The 20,597-nt window shown below is 36.8% G+C and overlaps 2 protein-coding genes and 1 non-coding gene across 4 annotated transcripts in view; 2 read left to right on the top strand and 1 right to left on the bottom strand.

The window, feature by feature from the left end:
* The window catches only part of LOC126974525 (protogenin B-like), a 140,727-nt gene extending 129,779 nt beyond the window's left edge, over nucleotides 1-10,948 (top strand). Inside the window, exons 22-24 of one of the 2 annotated variants that reach the window (XM_050822037.1) lie at nucleotides 119-170; nucleotides 1,581-1,661; nucleotides 4,142-10,948. In XM_050822037.1, the coding sequence (XP_050677994.1) occupies nucleotides 119-170; nucleotides 1,581-1,661; nucleotides 4,142-4,426 (418 nt within the window). In that variant the 3' untranslated portion in view covers nucleotides 4,427-10,948. The remainder of the gene's footprint in view (nucleotides 1-118; nucleotides 171-1,580; nucleotides 1,662-4,141) is intronic. The other variant, XM_050822038.1, reaches the window with a different exon arrangement.
* Trnac-gca (transfer RNA cysteine (anticodon GCA)) lies at nucleotides 9,117-9,190 on the top strand. The gene has a single exon. It is a non-coding gene; the product is annotated as a tRNA-Cys (tRNA).
* Nucleotides 10,949-13,998: 3,050 nt separating the features above from the next.
* The window catches only part of LOC126974524 (uncharacterized), a 103,864-nt gene continuing 97,265 nt past the window's right edge, over nucleotides 13,999-20,597 (bottom strand). The window contains exons 16-17 of the mRNA XM_050822035.1: nucleotides 19,263-19,396; nucleotides 13,999-14,152 (exon numbers count right to left, since the gene is read on the bottom strand). Of these exons, the coding sequence (XP_050677992.1) occupies nucleotides 14,016-14,152; nucleotides 19,263-19,396 (271 nt within the window). The 3' untranslated portion in view covers nucleotides 13,999-14,015. The remainder of the gene's footprint in view (nucleotides 14,153-19,262; nucleotides 19,397-20,597) is intronic.

Genomic DNA, 20,597 nt, shown 5'->3' with positions numbered 1-20,597 from the left:
GCGGGCGGCTAGTTACTTATATAATAAGTTCATTCTTCATTCGTGTGACCTTTTTGGGTTTGGTTAGCTATCTTTAATACTCGTTTAAGAATTAAGAATATGTGTTTTCGTTGTTCAGATCCAGACGAGCAGCCAGAGAACAGGGTGAGGACGAGGGGTCTGAGCTGAAGGTAAGATAAAGATTAGATATATTATATTCTGATAGTAATTAATATAAACTTTAAACTCCCCTTTACAAGGAATATACATATACGACATAATATGTGTCGTCACAAGATGCCTGAAATTTGTGATGAAAATAATTCTTAATATAAAGTAATGACATCGAACAAAGCTAGTGGGTCGGCATAATCTGAAAACCAAATCAACTAAAGTAGAACCCGCTTAATACGCTTTCTGGCATAATACGCCATTTTACGTCAGTCCCTGCTGTTTTCATCAGTCATCCCGTTTAATACGCTTAATTCGCCAACAACAGAAGAACAGGTTCCTGGATATTCTTCCATTGATGACAATGTGGCACCCTATTTCAATGAATTGAAGATCTTATTGAGAATGTGAATAACACACAAAAAAGAGCCCTAAGTGAGAATGATAAAGACCAACAGGAGTAAGCTTTAATTTTGTCCTTCGCCGAGCCATTATCAGCTGTTAGTGAATTAAGACGCCTTGCAGCTTCTTTAAATCAAAGCAAACACGAACTGCAAAAGTTAAATTATGTTGAAAATCTTGTATTCGCTAATGCATCAAAATCTTTTTTCAAACCAAAATAAGTGATTACTTAGTATTACGCAATTAACACTATGTAATCATTCGATTGTTGTCAAACGTAGACAACACGGCAGGCGAAGCAAAAATTTGGATATATTCATGTTGGTTTCTACATTTATAAAAATGTTTCACTTGAAACCCTCAGTACTTCGTTGTTCATCAAATCCAAAAATATTATATTTGAAATAAAGCGTAAAATTGCAAGTGTCTCTTGTTTCATGAATTAAATGATCGCTTATATGTTTAGAGCGATTTGTGATTGTGTCCATTTTTACACGCTTCTTATTAGCTTCATCTGTATGTATATTTGTTTGTAGCCGACCCATTCGGGCGCGATTAAACCATTCAACCCACTTTAAACGGTCAGATGTTGTTCAAACTTTGTGGATTTATCGAAGACCGATGACAATACATTAATTTGATAAAATCATTCCATTTTTCATTCAAATTGCAAAATAAGATTTTTGTTAATTTATATAATTTTCGCCTATAAGGCAGGAATTGATGTTAATTTTAAATTTCATAATAATATTTCTATTTTTTAGTTCGGTTTTCTACAAAAAGCGTGGTTTTTTAACTACTATTTATTTTTCAACACTGTGTAATTGTAACTGCTTACAAATTAGTGAAAGTGCTTATTTTAGTAGACCATTCAAAAGTTCTTTTTTAAGGATTTTTGAATTTGAGCAACTAAGTGAAATTGTGGCAGGTTCCCGAATAATTATTATACCAATATGTGATTATAGTCGATTCTATAATACAATAAGTGGATAGACTCAAAGTATCGGAAGATGTTATGACGTGTGCAGGCGCTGAGCGCGGGGCGGGCGGCGCCGCTCGCCAACGGACTCGAGCCGCTCCTGAACGGTCACGTGCGCGCCGGGGCTCACGTGAGTGGTGTCGGTTTATATTATACGTCCTTCGATCAACTATGTATATAAGCGTATTATATGTTATCTACACCCATGCTTTAAATCCTCTATTAAAGATTATGAAACCGTTAGCTTATTACCAACATTAAAACACCCAATGTCGTAATAACCATTACATCATCCAAACGAGTGTTGTAATGTTGTACTGAATTTCATAACAACACTCCTTATTTTTTTTTTCGACCCCTTCATGCGCAAAGAGTATCAACAAACAGCCACATTCTTATTGCTCGATGCGTGGTATCTGTATGAATTTCAAAATAAGAACATTTTCGTTTACACGCGTTCCACACTACCAGAATTTTTATGGACAAAATGAGCGATTAAAGTTTTGACAGCACACCGCCGGTTATTTAAAACACTGCAAAAGAACATAATATTCAAGTGAATTTTAATAATTGCACTATACAAAATGCAAATTACTACTAAAATAAATAATTCTTGAGTTTATTTGTATATAATCAGTAATTGATGATATTAGGTTACTACTTGGACGGCTGGCTGTTTTAATGTTAGCAGTAAGCAACCTGTTTCAAAATCTTTTAAAGGATTCATATTCTGGGTGTAGATAAAGTCTTGTATGCAACTGTTGATAATTAGGTATTAAAACACTCATGTGATACTATTATCACATTACCCACATTCGTGTTTTAAGTCCCTTTATTCCACAACAGTTGCATAAATAACTATTATCTACACCCATGCTTTAATGCCAGTCCTAGTAACCATTACATCATCCAAACGAGTGTTGTAATGTTGAACTGAATACCATTACAACACTCGTTTGGATGATGTAATGGTTATTAGGACATTGGGTGTTTTAATGCTGGCAATAAGCTAACTGTTTCAGAATCTTTTATAGAGGATTCATATAATGGGTGTAGATAAAGTCTTGTATGCAACTGTTGATAATTAAGTATTAAAACACTCATGTGATACTATTATCACACACATTCGTGTTTTAATACCCCTTATTACATAAATAAATATTAAATAAATAAACTGTTGCATAAATAACTATGAAAGCGTAATGTTAATAAATAATAAAAGCATAGTTGGTCTGCGATGGAATCGAAAAAGAGATATTCGAACAAACTGTTTCGTCGCCTTTTGAGGTATTCGTCTGACCCCCCGTAAAGTATGATTGTGATGCTCCAACCACAGCTCAGAGTGTCTGACTTCGATCGTATCTCTCGCCTTTAGAGCTTAACCTATTAAATTATTTTCAGTATCGAAGTCTAAAGGAAGAATTAATATATTTTCCTTTCAATTATTAGTCATGGATAGAACTAAATGACAGGGGCAAGCCGCTACATGATACCTAAAATACAGAATGCTTTAGTAAAAACATTTATGAATTTATTATAAAAGAACGAAAAAGCGGAATATATTTATATGGTGAAATTTCAGCTTCAATCAGCTATTATAATTCGACAGTGACTCACCGCTTCGGTTACCGCTGTTGTTATATATTGGTAACATTGTTTCCATGTCTTGTTGTTTCCAAATTCAAATATTTTTATTCAAATTAGGATGTGACATCACTTATTGAAAGTCAAAAACTAGCACCCATTCCAAAATGAATGCCTCAGACCTGAGAAGAACGGGCGCAACAAACTCAGCGGGCTTTTTTTTTCTTCGAAAAAATATGTTTACAAAGTAATGTTGTACAGTTAAACTTGTTATTTAATAGCCTGAGGGCGGTCACTCCATTCCCAATCTGTGGTATCATTAAGAAAGTCATTTATGTTATAGTTACCTTTACCAAACAAACGTTTTTTAACAATTCTTTTGAATAACGTAATACTTTTGTTTTGAACATTTAGAACACAAAAGACTTACTAACTCGACTTAACCGAGTAGTTGGCATTATAAGTTTATGTCTGTTCCTGGTGTTAACATTGTTAACAAAAGTTGCTTAAAGCCAGAATTGCACTTTCCAGCTTTCGTTACTGAATTACCACAACGATAGGAGTATAGGTGGACTTAGTAGACGTGATAATCACCTATCAACGAGTAAACTATACACTTCTTTATTTGTGATTACACTGGAATAGTCTTTACAAAGTTATTAACTAATTAAAGTAGGAATGTACATGTATATAGTCAGTTTAGTAACGTATTTATTTATTGATTTAACCGATCACCAACATAAGAATCAGTAGTTACAGTGTTAATAATTACATTGCATTAAATTTTAAAATCTAACTTTTCCTACAATTAAAGGTAATTACAGTAAGGAGAAATCTAGAAAAATATTGTTTAAATTAGTAAATTACATTCATATATATTACAGTTCTGTGAATGCAATATTCCGACCAATTTATTATTTAAGACTACCTTGGTATTATATTCTGAGGCTATAGATAGGTAACACTTGTTGTTTTAATTTAAAGTTGTTGTCGTATACATTACATAATCTGTTGTTTTATTCGTAGTCCAAGACTCCGAACGGGAACGTGAGAGGCCGCTGCGATCGTTCGTATGACGTGTTCGACCTGTCGCGACACGAGCCCGACACGACGCTGGAGACCGAGCTCGACGACACGATATCTTTCGCTCTGCTGGACACCTCCCGCCGCCCCGACATCGAACCCCGGCCCCGCAGCGCCAATACCTCATTCACCAAGCTACCGGACGATAACATGAACTCAGAACTGAACCGGAGCGACTTTGAACTCGACAATAGCAAAATCCAGCCAACTCTTCAGCCGAACGGTTGAGGTGATCACCTCGTTCCGACGTCCACAACTACACGGGGTAGGCGACCCCTTTCGCCAGGAGCGTGTGTGTAGATACATGAGGTTTGTACAGCGAGCGCGAAGATAGATTATCGTGTTTTGTTCCTAAAGTAGACTCTAATTCCGACACTTAAAGGCTGATTTCGAATACACGGGTACGTTAGTTAGTTTGAGTCGGTTGGCGCAGAATGTAAATACTAGCTCTGGACGATGCCAGCGACCAGATATTGCGGAGACAATAAATCCGGGAGAACCAGAACCGATAGCGCGAGTGCTGAGAACCTTATCGTACAAAATATAGACCAAAACGAGATCCAAACACAATACGACATGTACATAAAATATTTATTAATGTTGACAGATTGTACAACATCTGGCAGTTCCCAATAATTACATTACATTGTATAATAAATACTAATAGTGTCTCATAGATTATGTTCCGCCACTAAATACCACAATACAACGATGTCTTGCAACAATATGGTCATTACAATAAATTGGATGTAATTCCAGAAGAACTTTTTAAACCACAATCATGTCGAAATTGAGTTAAGAACACAAAACTGGTCACGTGATTCATATTAACGGACTGATAAAAAATGGCAGCCCTACTGTCACTCTTTAAAAGACATCATGACTTACCAGTCCAACCCACATGTATCGAATACACTAATATTTATTAAACTTTAAACACAAATTCCTTGAAATGTGATGTTTGTGGCTTGGAACGTTTTTCAGGAACTATGTCCGATTGCGAACGTGCAGTACCGCACACGTGGCGGGTAAAGGGCGTCGCTCTCTTTCATACCGCATTCCATTGTTGCTCATACTAATCCCCAAGTTTCTCACTATTAGTATTTATATATTAGTTTTATACATTTTCACCGAGCTTTAGTTATTATATATCTATATTATATAAATACTTTGGTTATTCGCTATCCATATTCATATTAAGTTACTGCGTATAGGAAATGATGATTACTTATTTTAACAGATAACTAATTTATGACATCATGTATTGCGTATGGGTATATGCATGTGGTTATATTGTTAATCTAATATACATATGACTATATGATATGACTGGTGAGACATTAACGCCACCTAAGGACAGCACTTATTCTCATTCGCAGATTCTCGTTCTGATTTTGTAATAAAATTAGGTTTACCAGTGGGAGGCTCCTTTGTACAGGATGCCGGCTAGATTATGGGTAGCACAACGACGCCTTTTTCTGCCGTGAAGCAGTAATGTGTAAGCATTATTGTGTTTCGGTCTGAAGGGCGCCGTAGCTACTGAAATAACTGGGCAAATGAGACTTAACATCTTAGTCTAAGGTGACGAGCGTAATTGTAGTATCGTTAAGAATTTTTCGATTTCTCAAGAATCCTGAGCGGCACTGCGTTGTTATGGGCAGGGCGTATCAACTACCACCAGCTGAACATCCTGCTCGTCTCGTCCTTTAATGTCATAAAAAAGGTACTTAATTTATGAACAACTATCCCTTCAAATAAATGAAGTGTGTCACATCACCACACTGCATTACTCTTTCGGTAGTTATAATCGCAAGCGCCGCCAGGTCCTTGTCTCCGCCCCTCTGCCACCCGCCGCCCCGTCTTGCGGTATCCAAACGTTGCGTAATTAATAATGGTAAAATTTAATAAGTAGTCAAATAATATTTTTTCTTCATGTATGATCACCTCCTCGAGTATCGTTAGCGTCTCACAAGTCACGCTGTATAGATTTTTTTATTATTATTCTGGGATGTATAGTTTATTTTATTTGTACATATCAGTGTTTTATTACCTACATTATACTATTTACATACGGATGGAGCCAATACATTCAATGTAATAGTATGTATTATTATTGTTGGTCATATTTTACCTTTTATAACTGTTCATAATTTATATCACTTTTATGAGTCACTTTCAATAAGTATAATATAATATATACTATGTGTGCGGTATTTTCTGAGACATGCATGTACCCTACTGCATAAGACATTTAGTTATGTTATTTGTTTTAGGACACTTAGTCCGATGCGAATGTTGGGAACCGCCACTATTGGTTAAGCCTGAGACGCTAGCTGTTACCTTGACCGTACATTCCACAATATATCCCTTGTTGTATCAAGTCCTCAGATGTTTAGATAGCTTAGTGAAATGTAAACGTATATATAGATTGATATAATAGACAACGAACTAATAATATGTGGGAGTAAATTAAGTACCATGTTGTTATTGATGTTAGCGAGTAACTGTTGTGTGGGGTGTTTTTATAAAGTAACGCGGACCAATTATCAAGTAATAAACATGGCGAATATGTTTGCCCAAAATGTAGAGGTAATAAGGATTTCAATAATTTTCTAGTATTGAGAATGTTTGAGCTACCTAATGTTTCGAATAGTCCGGTCTAATAAACTGCTTGTGTCTTTCCATGCACATCATGCTATTAAAAAAAGTGTGGGTGAGTACTTATGTATACACGCAAGAAGTTATACTTCTTTGTCCTAACAAAGCAAATATCCTTAAAATTATTTATTCCTCGTGCTATTCTACGTTTGTAGAAAAACACAATATTGTAAAAATCTTGCAACGATGGCTTTGACAATTAATTATTAAATAACGAATACGGCTGTACGGGCTTCACCCATCTTAATAATGGACGAAAAAACCAAAACAAAAAAAATAACGAATGTCGCAAACGTCAGAAAATTGTAGGAACCAACTTCACCCTGTTACTTTTGTGTTACAGTGATGCGCGCGCATCTTAAAACTTCACTATCATAATTTGTTACATAACGCGCCCAACGAAGTATAACTTCAAATATATTTCCAAGAATGTTGAATCCCTTAGCTATCTATGTATACAAATATAAATTTAATAAAAGATATTTCTTATTAACACAAAGATATATTGAAGATTTATAAACAAAGTATTAAATAGTACAGTAAAATGTAAAATCCATTATAGAAACACCCCCGACTTCCACAGAGTTCTTATACGCGAGTTGGTTCGTTGGTCATGATTCCATATCACAATTGTAATCTACCTCATTTAACTTGTTCTAAGATAATAAGATGTTGTATTGTTTGATTTAATTTATGTAAGCCCATCGACCATTAATGGCAGCCCATTATGACTACGGTGACTCTTTATTATTTATTGGTTAGTTTGTAAGGTTAGCGTATCTCCCACAGGACTCTCAGGGCAAATAGTACCGCGACCATCCCTGTGTACCGTTCGGTACCAACCTTATACGATAGTAGATTAAGAGATAGAAGCACCTAGGTACAACACGTATAGCATTTACGGTTAATACTAATTGAAAAGTCACAAATTGACATTTGTTCATCATCAATCAATAGTCGGTGATTTTTTTAACCTATATTATATGGCTTTCCGTGTTTTTGACTTGAATAACATATGTGGTAAGAAATAAAAGATTTACTTCAAGTACTCAGAACCTTGATCAGTTTTTAATACTAATTTTGATGAACATAATATAAAATTACGATTCAATGAACCGATTTTTGACTTTTCATCAAAATAACTGTATATATACCTAATATATCTTATAACTCACTTTAAATTGTAAATCGCCGACTATGTACCTGATATTTTCAATTACACTAAGTTAATTTAAGTGTATTGTTAGGGTCTTAAAGAATCTAGGATATATCTACGGCGCTAGGTTATATATAACACAGGGTTTAAGACTTGACATCTAAGCACTTAGATTTTTATAAAATGCCTGGGAAAGAATTTCGCTGTTGTTCTGTTTCGATTTTATCCGTATAATGTAGATATAGTAACATAATATTAGACAAACAACAAATCTTGATATATTTCCGTATTGTTGAGATCCTCTGAAGTCAGTGACATCTTTGGTTATATCATTAATTGAAAGGTATAAAAGGCATTTATTTTCTCAAAATTGATTACTTTAGAATTATTTTTGATGTCATTTCTAATATACTAGATACTACTACCGCTTCGGAAACAAAGGGCGCTCTGAGAGAGAAGAAGCGGCGCAAGAAACTCTCCCAGCATTTTTTTTTGCGCTCTTTCTATTTTGTTGTACGTAGCATTTAAATTGCGGGAATAATTATAGCGAGATGTGTATTATATTACGAGCAGTACCATAGTTGTTACTTTCTTTCAAGTAAATATTTTTATCCATTGAAGCCTTCAGTGGGCCAACGTCAATATTTTACACTATAGTTAGGAAAGGCGAGTGAACGGAAATCTTAAGGCTACCTGCTTCCTTCAGGAAAGCTATGTCAAGAATTAGCATAGTGATTTTTTCACTAAGAGTTAAAGTATAAAGAGAATAGCGATATGGGCTTTGAATGAACGGACCAGTTCAATCAACCAGTCGACTATGTGTCGACGGTTCGACATTTCACGTATTTCAAATGGACTAGTTCAATTAATAGACTATGACAGACGTAAACAAGGAGTTCGTTTATCGTCCGTTTAAAACAGACTGTAAATAATCAACTAATTTCCACCACTAGATACTAAACAATTTGTTATGTTTTTAAAGTGATAACCCTCACTTCTAGGATTAATACACGAATAAAATGTGAAAAACAAAATTTTATGATCGATGCGGGACTCAAACCCACTGGTTGAGCAGGTTATCAACTGTAAGCTGTTACGTCACTCGAACGGTTAGCTCAGTTGGTTAGAGCACTGGCACGCAACGCCAGAGGTCGTGGGTTCGAGTCCCGCATCGTTCATAAAATTTTGATTTTCAAATTTTATTTGTGCACTAGATTACTAATCATGTACAAAATCAGTTGATCTTGTAAGTACGCCAAAATATGATTTTGTATTTTTGTAATAATGCTTTTATTTAATTTACCTAGTAGAATCCTCATTCATTTTACGTTATTATAACAATTTTAATGTTACTAATTTATACGATGTAAATTAATGTCATTATTACGAATTAACACAGTCTATTCAAAACCACGACGGTAAGTAACTTGTAATAGACTGTCATGTCTAGCGTCTATAATACCGTCGTAGGTGAAATACAGTCCACAATTTCAACTAGTCGACGAATGAAAATGAACGGTCTTGTTTCGTTCACACTAAATACACGTCGACGACTTATCGCTAGCTACCTGCATCCTGCAGGAAAGTTATATTATGACAGGATGATTTTTCACTACGAGTTAAAACTTAAAGTATAAAAAGAACCGTTTACCTATGCTTGTTCTTACCTATAACGTAATACATGTATATATAGAAAATCAGGATGTTTAATACAATTATTGTATGTTTTAATGCGACATGCACGCCATCTGTTGACCATGGTACCGATACTATGAAACATTTTGGTTTTCTGTAAATGAAGCCCACAGTATTAATATAATCAAAGTTATGTAATTTATTATTATATTTTGTGAAGTTCACTCGCGGTTGTGTTTCGTTAATATATTTTTAACTGATTTATAATGTAGTATACCACTTCAATGTATTTTATATTTTATTTTAAACCAAATTTTATTACGATAACACCTGAGATATGTACAATGTATGTAGCTGTATAGAAGTTATGGTATCGACGATTATAGCTGAGTTTTGCCTGTTTAAAATGGGTACTATTATATCTATTTCAGTTCTTATTATAAATGTTAAGATTCTTACACCTTTAATTTAATAGTATATACTAAAAAGTTGGCTTGTCCGTCCGTGGTAATAGTTTTTGAAATAAAAAGCCTGAAGCATGTGCCTCGAAAACGTTGAATAGTTTTTGGAAACTTAGTTGTTAGAGGAAGGCACTTGGTCTGAATTATGACAAGAGGTGGCGCTGTTGCAAAATTGAATGAAATATGAATTAATATGAAATGAATAATTGTTATAAGGGGGCTGATTTAGTGAAACACATGATAACGGGTAGTTCATTCCACATTTACAATAGTAATATTTAGTTACAAACTGCACATTCCATAGTAGGCTGCAATAGTTATCAACTAACAGATTTTATTTTACTTAAGCGTTCGAGACTATGATTACGTATAGCAATACTGGTTGACAGACAGTATTACATAGACACTAGTGCTCGGCTGCAGAATGTTATTGTGTATCTAGATTATAATATTATAGTAATATTCCGATTGTTCGTAAACTAATTTTAAGTATTGTTCCCACAAACCAAACAGTGTTGATGACATGTTGTACTTTTGACAAAAATTTATTCTTACAAGTTATTTAATCATCATTTTTATTTATTAAATCATTGCGTTGCGTGGTAGGCGATTTTAGTTTGCTTCAGTGTTTGCAGCATAGATTAAGGATTGGTCTCCGCTGCGCTCCAACTAGATACCGCACTATCTAAGAACAATAGCTTTTTTATTACGGAAACTCCTAGATGCTTGTGTGCGTGGCATCTTGACACTCAATGGCATCTTTTAAATTTTGTAACATACGCTTCGTGTAATTTTGCATTAAAATTAATAAAATACAAAATACTTACTGACGATATGTGATCCCAGTGTCTGTCTTATTTCTTGTTGTATTATTTTTACAAAGTTTTACGACACAACCCGGCATTTTAGTTTCAATTATTAGCAAAGTTTAACAGAACATGTCGCACGTCAACGTTATACATTGTTCTAGACTGGCTCGAGTACGCCCACTTGGGCGTAGTATTAGTTGCCGCGCTTGCAGTATCTAGTTGGAGCGCAGCGGAGACCAGTCCTTAACTAAGGATTGCAGTTTAAATTTTGATTCGTCGGCCTAGACTCGACATTTGAGTGACAGTAACTTATGTACTTATATTAGGCGTCCATTAAAGTTCAGAGCTATTATACTATTTATATAATTTATATTTCGTCTTATTTTGTACTCTATTTGTTATGTCTTACGGTTTGCTTTGCGTTGTATGGAACGTCCTCAGTGAAGGTTTTTCTCTGAGATAGTGAATTTCTTTTATTTTGATTTTAACAAACTAAATGTTCACGAAACTGACGAAATTTTGGAGGGAGATGCGTTGTTGTATATGTATTATTAATAGTTGATTATTAATGTGTAAATGAATTCGAACATTTTGATAATAAGCAATAATTATAGATTTGTAGTAATTTTATAATGAAATTCGTTGTATTCTACTTTCATTATTGTAATCTAATTTACATTTTTTTCTGATTATATCATTCATATTCTCATCTGGTTCGATTATTAAAATACCAAATGATGCAGCGTAATAAAATAAAAAAAAGCGACTAAATTTCAGAGAATTCATGCAATTTATTCCCATTTTGAAACCGTGCCTTTTGGAAATGCAAAGGGTTCAATATCAAAATGTTCTTGTTCATAGCGCTAACCATAAGCAATTGAAATGTACTGTGGGTCATGAGATTGAGCCATTCCGCAGAATGTACCTAAGAAATGTGAAATACAAATTAAATTAAATTGAGATTTTTTTTTTTAACTTTGTAACCGACAAATAAAAAAGCTCTGAAATAAAAACTAAAATTGATACTGTTATAGGTAGAAATTTCAATGTATTTTTGTAATGAGATTACTTAAATAAATAAAATGATAATATTGTCGAAACGTCTATTATTTAAACGGCCAATTTCATGGTCCCGCAAATAATTAGTTAATAATTAAATCTACCTCAACCAAATTACCAATTAACGTTATTCATAAGTGTTCTTGGCTTTTAAATTTACTAACAAATAACTGAACTGTAGTGTTCTTTTATATTATAAAAGTTAATATTTGTTCCCATTTCCCATTTTGATACGGCGACTATTGTTGCAGAGGTATTGTGAGATGTTCAGGGTAGAACGAATAAACATAAAGAAAGAAAAAAATAAACAATATTTTTTTGTTTTATTTATCGCCCAATACAACCGCACAGTTACAATCATATAGCACTAACACAGATGGGCGGCGGCTATTGAAAGCAATGGGGAAGGCCTGGCAGTTGGTCTGGATATAGCGAAGGCCTTTGATCGTGTATGGCACAAGGCGCTCCTCGCAAAACTTCCATCATTTGGGCTTCCCGAGAGTAGAGACGTTGCTTCATTGTGTGTCTTCTACCGCATTTATCACGGGGAGTGTTCCGAAGAGCTGTTCAACCTGATTTTTGCCGCCGAATTTCTTCTTCGCACGACACGCCACAAGTTACGATATCATCCCCACCATCTGGATGTGTGGCGGTCCTCCACAGTGCGGTTTTCAAGGAGCTTTCTTCCTCGTACCACGAAGCTGTGGAATGAGCTTCCTTGTGCGGTGTTTCCGGGACGATACGACATGGGTACCTTCAAGAAAAGCGCGTACACCTTCCTTAAAGGCCGGCAACGCTCTTGTGATTCCTCTGGTGTTGCAGGAGAGTGTGGGCGGCGGTGATCACTTAACACCAGGTGACCCATACGCTCGTTTGTCCTCCTATTCCATAAAAAAAAAATCCTTGGTTACAAACCTACACACTACAAGACTAGTATCTGTATCCAAAACCAAAGTTACCGACATAGCTCAAATGATTGCGAAACTGAAGTGGCAGTGGGCAGGCCACATAGTTCAACGGACAGATGGCCGTTGGGGCAGAACGTACCGGAAGACGCAGTGTTGGTAGGCAAGATGAACCGACGATCTGGTCAAGATCACCGGAATACGTTGGATGAGGGCAGCGCAGGACCGATCGTCGTGGAGATCTTTGGGGGAGGCCTTTGTCCAGCAGTGGACGTCTTCCGGCTGATGATGTTCTGTATCAGGCTGTTTCTTTAGAGAGGGTCTTACATGCTTTGGTCTACACACTATGATCTAGTCGTAAAAGTGCAAGGCAAGAATCCTGTAGATGAAGCCACAACATGAGAGTTGGACAGAGCATACAAGATTTTATGACGATACGTCACTCGAACGGTGGGAGATCACTGGCACGGAACGCCAAAGGTCGTGGGTTCGAGCCCCGCATCGTTAATAAAATTTTGTTTTTATTTATGCAATTTCTTTAAGCCAATCAATTTTATATTCAACCCTTAGACGATGACATTATGTCATCCCAACCATCTGGATGGGGTGATATCTATGACCTAAAACGCCGGCAGCGCTTTTATTACTGCTCTCAGTACTTAAGTGTTGGTAGCGCTGATCAGTTACCAGTGGCTAGTACGCTCGTGTGCACTCTTCTTCTATAAAGACAACGATTTTCACGGAGCCATTTAATAAGGAAATCACTCCAACCACGGGCGCCAAAAGCGCGTACACCTTCCGTAAAGGCCGGCAAAGGACCTGCGATTTCTCTGGTGTTGCAAGAGAATGTGGACGGCGGTGATTACTTAACACCAGGTGACCCGTACACTTGTTTGTCCTTCTTTTCCATAATTGATTTAGATTTGAATTTTATACCACAAGAATACTGAAGGAGGCGTATTAGATATATTCTCGTATCGCTATTATGGAATAAAAAGTGGCAGTTGTCAGTATTCGATAACATATATAATTATACCATTAAGGTCAGCTCGCCTCGCCTATGTGGAAATATACGACTTATAAATTAAGTATATGGTGGTACAGAAAAATGAAATCCTTATCTGCTTAAATGGTTTATTTATTCCGCAACTGCACCAGTAGACTCTGTCGACACAGACGCGACACCGCACTGTCGTCCTTCCGCCGCACCATGCCTACCAGGCGAGCCAGGTTGAACCGCGGTCGAACTCGGGACCGCCGCCCTTCCACGCCTGGAAACAAGTTTTACAGATTTATTGGGAGGAATGCCCGAAAATATACACTGATGAAATACAGGGTATCCACACAACCAACCAGTACGTAGAGTGTGTATGGTATTTTATGTAAACATAATATTATATTTTTCAGGAGTCCACCTTGATGGATATTCCATAGTGCATGCACTATTTGTATCTCGATTTAAAAACACAATTGAAACCATTCCTTGACTGTCTATACTCTATATAAAGCTCATATTTTTCCAAAAAGTAATTATATATCTACAGGATATGAGAAGAAAATTAATTTTTTCTTTACATTTCTATTTTTTATAGACATTGCGAAAAAAAATCACCAAACTACCCCTAACTATTACAGTTGGTGCCTTGATAATTTTTCAATCTAGATAAAAATTGTACACCAATACTATTTAACATGATATAGTTTTGTTAGTTTTGTAAAGAAAATTGTATTTTGTTTGTAATAAATAAAAAATTCTTCTAAATCTTAATTAAAACAATGGAGATCTTGTGCAAGAGAGGTAAATTAGTTCCACTCGATTCCTCAAGGCCGTCCTCTTGGTCCTCAGCCTTAAGGCGCTATAGTCCTAATAAGTAACATTTTTGAAAATCTACTTAAAATACTACTACAAATACTACGGCTCCAATTTTTTAACATGTTTATCTTCATTTCATTATCTAAATTATCGCAGTTTCGAAAACACGATTACGTAAAAAAATCTCGATAGATTTATTTTTCGAAAAATAGTCTTTTTTATTTGAATTGTTTATATTATCATAAAACTATGATAGCTATAAACACAAAACTTATTTTATTCGATAGTTTATTAGTATTTATAAGTTTTCAATGTGGGTTTTATCAATACGCTTTGCGAATTATTTTATATTATTTTTTTTCGTAATAAACCAAACGCGACGCATTGGTTGCATGCTCGCTCATTCCAGCAGTACGCCCATAGATAATACACTATATACTAGAGACTCTAGTATAGAGTACGCCCGTGACCACTGTCAAGGAAGGTACTGTGTTCGTGTCTCTCGGGTTCACATTACGTAAGATTTTAGCAAACAAGTACAAAGCGGGAATCATAGGAAAAACACCGCCGACCATCCCGCAGTGTCAGAGCTCTATGCCTGAAGTACAGTTCAGACAGAAAACTGTTAGGCGAGCTCTGTTTTCATTGGACGTCAGGAAGTCGAGCGGGCCGGATGGCATTTCTCCAATCGTGCTTAGGACGTGTGCCCCTGAGTTGACGCCGGTGCTAACGCGTTTATTCCGGCACTCTTATTCGAAAGGCGTAGTCTCTGACTCATGGAAGTCTGCCCTTGTCCATCCGAGCCGTCAGCTCTTGGTATACCTAGAGGGTCACCAGTTGATCAACGACCGACAATACGGGTTTCGCCATGGTCGGTCGGCAGGTGATCTTCTGGTATACCTGACACATAGATGGGCTGCGGCTATTGAAAGCAAGGGGGAAGGCCTGGCAGTTAGCCTGGATATAGTTAAGGCCTTATATCGTGTGTGGCACAAGGCGCTCCTCTCCAAACTTCCATCATTTGGGCTTCCCGAGAGCTTGTGCAAGTGGACCTCCAGCTTCCTCACTGGGCGTAGCATACAGGTCGTTGTCGACGGATATTGCTCGAACCCGAAGCCCGTGAATTCTGGAGTGCCCCAAGGCTGTGTGCTGTCTCCCACGCTGTTTCTTCTGCATATCAATGATATGTTGGACACCTCCAACATTCATTGCTATGCAGACGACAGCACTGGTGATGCCATATACACGGGCCATGCAGGTCTCTCTCGGGAAATCGTCGACCAGTGCCGGGAGAAACTTGTGTCTTCTATCGAGTCCTCTCTTGAGAAGGTCGCGGAATGGGGAAAATTGAACCTTGTCCAATTTAACCCCCAGAAGACTCAAGTTTGCGCGTTTACCACTAAAAAAACCCCATTTGTCGTATTACCGCTCTTCGACAACATTTCCCTCAAAGCCTCGCCTAGTATCGGAATACTGGGTCTCGAAATCTCGAGCGATTGCCAATTTTGTGGTCATCTGGAACAAAGCCAAATTGGCTTCAAAGAAACTGGGCGTCATTAATAGAGCACGGCAATACTTCAAGCCGGCCCACATACTAGCGCTCTACAAAGCGCAGGTCCGGCCACACATGGAGTATTGCTGTCATCTCTGGTCTGGCGCACCCCAGTATCAGCTCGATCCATTTGACCGCGTGCAACGCAGAGCAGCTCGAATTGTCGGGGACCCAGTGCTCTGTGAACGGCTGGATCACTTGGCGTTGCGTAGAGACGTCGCTTCATTGTGTGTCTTCTACCGCATTTATCACGGGGAGTGTTCCGAAGAGCTGTTTAACCTGATTCCTGCAGCCGAATTCCACCTTCGCACGACACGCCACAAGTTAGGCTATCATCCTCACCATCTGGATGTGTGGCGGTCCTCCACAGTGCGGTTTTCAAGGAGCTTTCTTCCACGTTCTACCAAAGCTGTGGAATGAGCTTCCTTGTGCGGTGTTTCAGGGACGATACGACATGGGTACCTTCAAAAAAAAGCGCGTACACCTTCCTTTAAGGCCGGCAACGCTCCTGTGATTCCTCTGGTGTTGCAAGAGATTGTGGGCGGCGGTGATCACTTAACAACAGGTGACCCGTACCTTAAAAAAAATGATGATGCGACAGCGTATTTGTTGAAATATATAGGTAAATGGAAGTCGGAAAGTACTAAAAAAATTTACGTAATATTATTTTGAATAATATGCCACGCGGGAGATTTGTACATACAACAATTTGATTTGTACTTTAGGGAGTTAGAAATCCAAGATGGCCGATGCGCAAAATTATGATTTCAACAATATGGACATCGTGTCCGAGGTTCCCGAGGGTGCAGAAAATGATTTTGGTATCATTTTTGAAATCCAAGATGGCCGCCGCACAAAATTATGATTTCAACAATATGGATATCGTGTCCGAGGTTCTCGGGGGTGCAGATAACGATTTTGTGATCATTTTTGAAATCCAAGATGGCCGCCGCACAAAACTATGATTCCAGCAATATGGATATCGTGTCGGAGGTTCTCGAGGGTGCAGAGAACGATTGTGTGATCATTTTTGAAATCCAAGATGGCCGCCGCACAAAATTATGATTTCAGCAATATGGATATCGTGTCCGAGGTTCTCGAGGGTGCAAAGAACGATTGTGTGATCATTTTTGAAATCAAAGATGGCCGCTGCACAAAATTATGATTACAACATTATGGGTATCGTATCCGAGGTTCTCGAAGGTGCAGAGAACGATTTTGTGATCATTTTTGAAATCCAAGATGGCCGCCGCACAAAATTATGATTTCAGCAATATGGATATCGTGTCCGAAATTCTCGAGGGTGCAGAGAACGATGGTGTGATCATTTTTATTAAATTATATTTATATTAGGCGTATTAAATTTTTAGTTAGGTATTTGATACTTTTCAGTTTTTGAAGTCGGTTTTTTTAAACGTAGTTTATTATTTTACGTTTTAGTGTCAGTTAATAAAAATATTATAATGAACCTGAATGAAAACTCCAAAAAAAGCCGTACACAGAAAACAATTATGTCATCCAGGTAGACGAAAATTTTCATATAAATGTTCATAAAATGAAAACTACTGAGCCAAACTATGTAAAATTTTTATGGGACCAAATGGCATCTATTTCGCATCAAACAAAAAGAGAATTAGGTAAATCGGAATATAAATCTCAGAGTAATCGGTGCATAAAAAAAATACCGATCGAATCGATAACCCCCTCCTTTTTGAGGTCGGTTAAAAATCTCTCAAAAGCAAAATTAGATGCTTCAAATCTAGGTATTTCTGAAATCCAATTACGTGTCTCTTAATAGATAGGTTTCGAGATATTTCTCCCAAAATACTATAAATTTTCTTATTTTGTCATGAAATAAAAAATATAAATTCAGTATGTACGTTGCAACATGGCGGCATTTTTTCAATTCGGCCATCTTGCGCCAATCATACAACGATTCTTTTTCTAATCGTCTCTAAATATTCAATTCAATCGAATTCGTTTTCAGTTTTTGTTCAGAATTATATTAGAAAAGTTGCCGAGTTTAAATCGCTCCATGTGAAGTAGTTGTTTCGTATTTCACTATTTTATAATTCTTGCTAGGACCGTATCTTCAATAAGCAATGCTGAAACTAAAAGTATAATTCGCTGGCTTTAAAGTTATTAAGCTAATGCGGTGATCATATTACCAGTTTTTACTATTCATAGTGGTATAACCATGATCGGCGTTCCATGCGCGTTATTATTCTCTTCAACCGACGCCAACGTCGTCCACCAGATCATATTGTTTGACACTGCCTTGACCAGATGTAGCCGCTTAACAGAGTGGTCATCTATTCAATCCATCATAATATAAAAAAAGCGCCCAAGTGTGAGTCGGAGTCGTCCAAGAAGGGTTCCGTAGCAGCAAGTAACATAATATAAAAGTTGTATAGAAAGGAAAATGATATTAAATAATTTTAATGGATAAGGCAAAAAATCTTTGCTCAAAATCATACTGAAAAAAAACTACTGACTAGATCTCGTTCAAACCAATTTTGGAAGGCAGTTGGCATGGTAATGTACATCATATAATTTTTTTAGGTTTAACATTCTTTTATTTTAGAAGTTACAGTGGGACACATTTTACCACTTTTGGAAGTGTCTCTCGCGCAAACTATTCAGCTTAGAAAACAAATGATATTAGAAACCTCAATATCATTTTTGAAGACCTATCAATAGATACCCCACACGTATGGGCTTGAGTTTCTAAGTATGGGGAACACCCAAAATTATTTTATGTGAAAATGTTAATGCGGTTCACAGAATACATCTACTCACCAAGTTTCTAGTTCTTCTTATACTTTTGGAATAAAGTGGCTGTGACATACACGGACAGACAGACTGATATGGCGAATCTATAAGGGTTCCGTTATTTGCCATTTGGCTACGGAACCCTCAAAGCCGTTTAGCTTAACGGCTACGTGCGTCATTTTGATTATAGTGTCAGATGCTTAAATATTAATGAACGTAGGGCATCACTCTAATAAGATCTAACCTTCGGCTACTCTCTGCCAGGCCTCCCTGTCGACATTGACCATGCCAGTAGAGGCACTGCGCCCCAGCTGCCCCTCTTGCCTAGACGCTGCTGCTCCCTCGGCCGCGTCACTCTCGCAGCTAATTCGATTTGATCTGAAGATTTTTAAAATATAATAATAAAACTAATAATAAAAACTGTGTTTTTTGTATTGACTTTCTTAAATGATACCACTTGATTGCGAACCGCCGTCACGCTATTTGAATTATAAATTTGATTCTATCGAACATTTAATTAAAATATAAAAAAAGGCCGGCTGAGTTTCTTGCGCCTGTTCTTCTCAGGTCTGAGGCATTAGTTTCCGAATAGGTACTAGGTTTTGAGTTCCAATAAGCGACTTCATATCCTATTTATATATATAAAAATAAATTGCTGTTCGTTAGTCTCGCTAAAACTCGAGAACGGCTGGACCGATTTGGCTAATTTTGGTCTTGAATTATTTGTGGAAGTCCAGAGAAGGTTTAAAAGGTGAATAAATATGAAATGCTCGGAATTAAATATAAAAAAACAATAATTTTGTTTATCCTTTGATGTGCCCCCGTCGTTCAGAAAATAAAATTGAAAGAATAGTTTAAAATGAATAACTAATTAGAATTTTTATATCTTTCCAACTTTCTCAGCAGGTTTTCATATATATAAACTTCATTTTAGCTCAAATAAAATTTGAAAACAAAATTTTTAGGAACGTTAAATCTTAAGTTTGTCATAAGAAATATTTTTATAAGTACTACGTGCTTCGACATGCGTGTACGCGGACGAAGTCGCGGGTATCAGCTAGTTTGAAATAAAAATTTAACCACTTTTCTCTAAGTTACAGTCTACACTCTACAGTAGAAAGGTGTAGAAACATGTAAGAGTATTTGTTATAGACATTGATATGCCTTTTTATTGAAGAGTAGAACAAACGAGTGTAGGGATGTCATTCAATGATAACATTGGCGGTGATCAATGGTTGTGATAACACAACCATTTAACACCGCCATCCACATCCTCTTCAAACACCAGAGGTATAACTCTTGTGTTGCCGAATTGTTTTGGCTGAAATTTTTTCGAATTATGTTCAGAGGAGCTAGGCACAAAAAAATTAAGCAGACTACAATGAAAAAGTAAGATGATATTTTTTTTATGGAAAAGGACGACAAACGAGCGTACGGGTCACCTGGTGTTCATCAAGTGATCACCGACGCCCACATTCTCATGCAACACCAGAGGAATCACAGGAGCGTTGCAGGTCTTTAGAAAAGGTTATACGCGCTTTTTTTTAAGGTACCCATGTCGTATTGTCCCGGAAACACC

Source organism: Leptidea sinapis, chromosome 32, assembly GCF_905404315.1.
Source record: "Leptidea sinapis chromosome 32, ilLepSina1.1, whole genome shotgun sequence".
NCBI lineage: Eukaryota > Metazoa > Arthropoda > Insecta > Lepidoptera > Pieridae > Leptidea > Leptidea sinapis.
The sequence above is the reverse complement of the archived record's forward strand: the minus strand, read 5'-3'. Positions and strand labels throughout refer to the sequence as shown.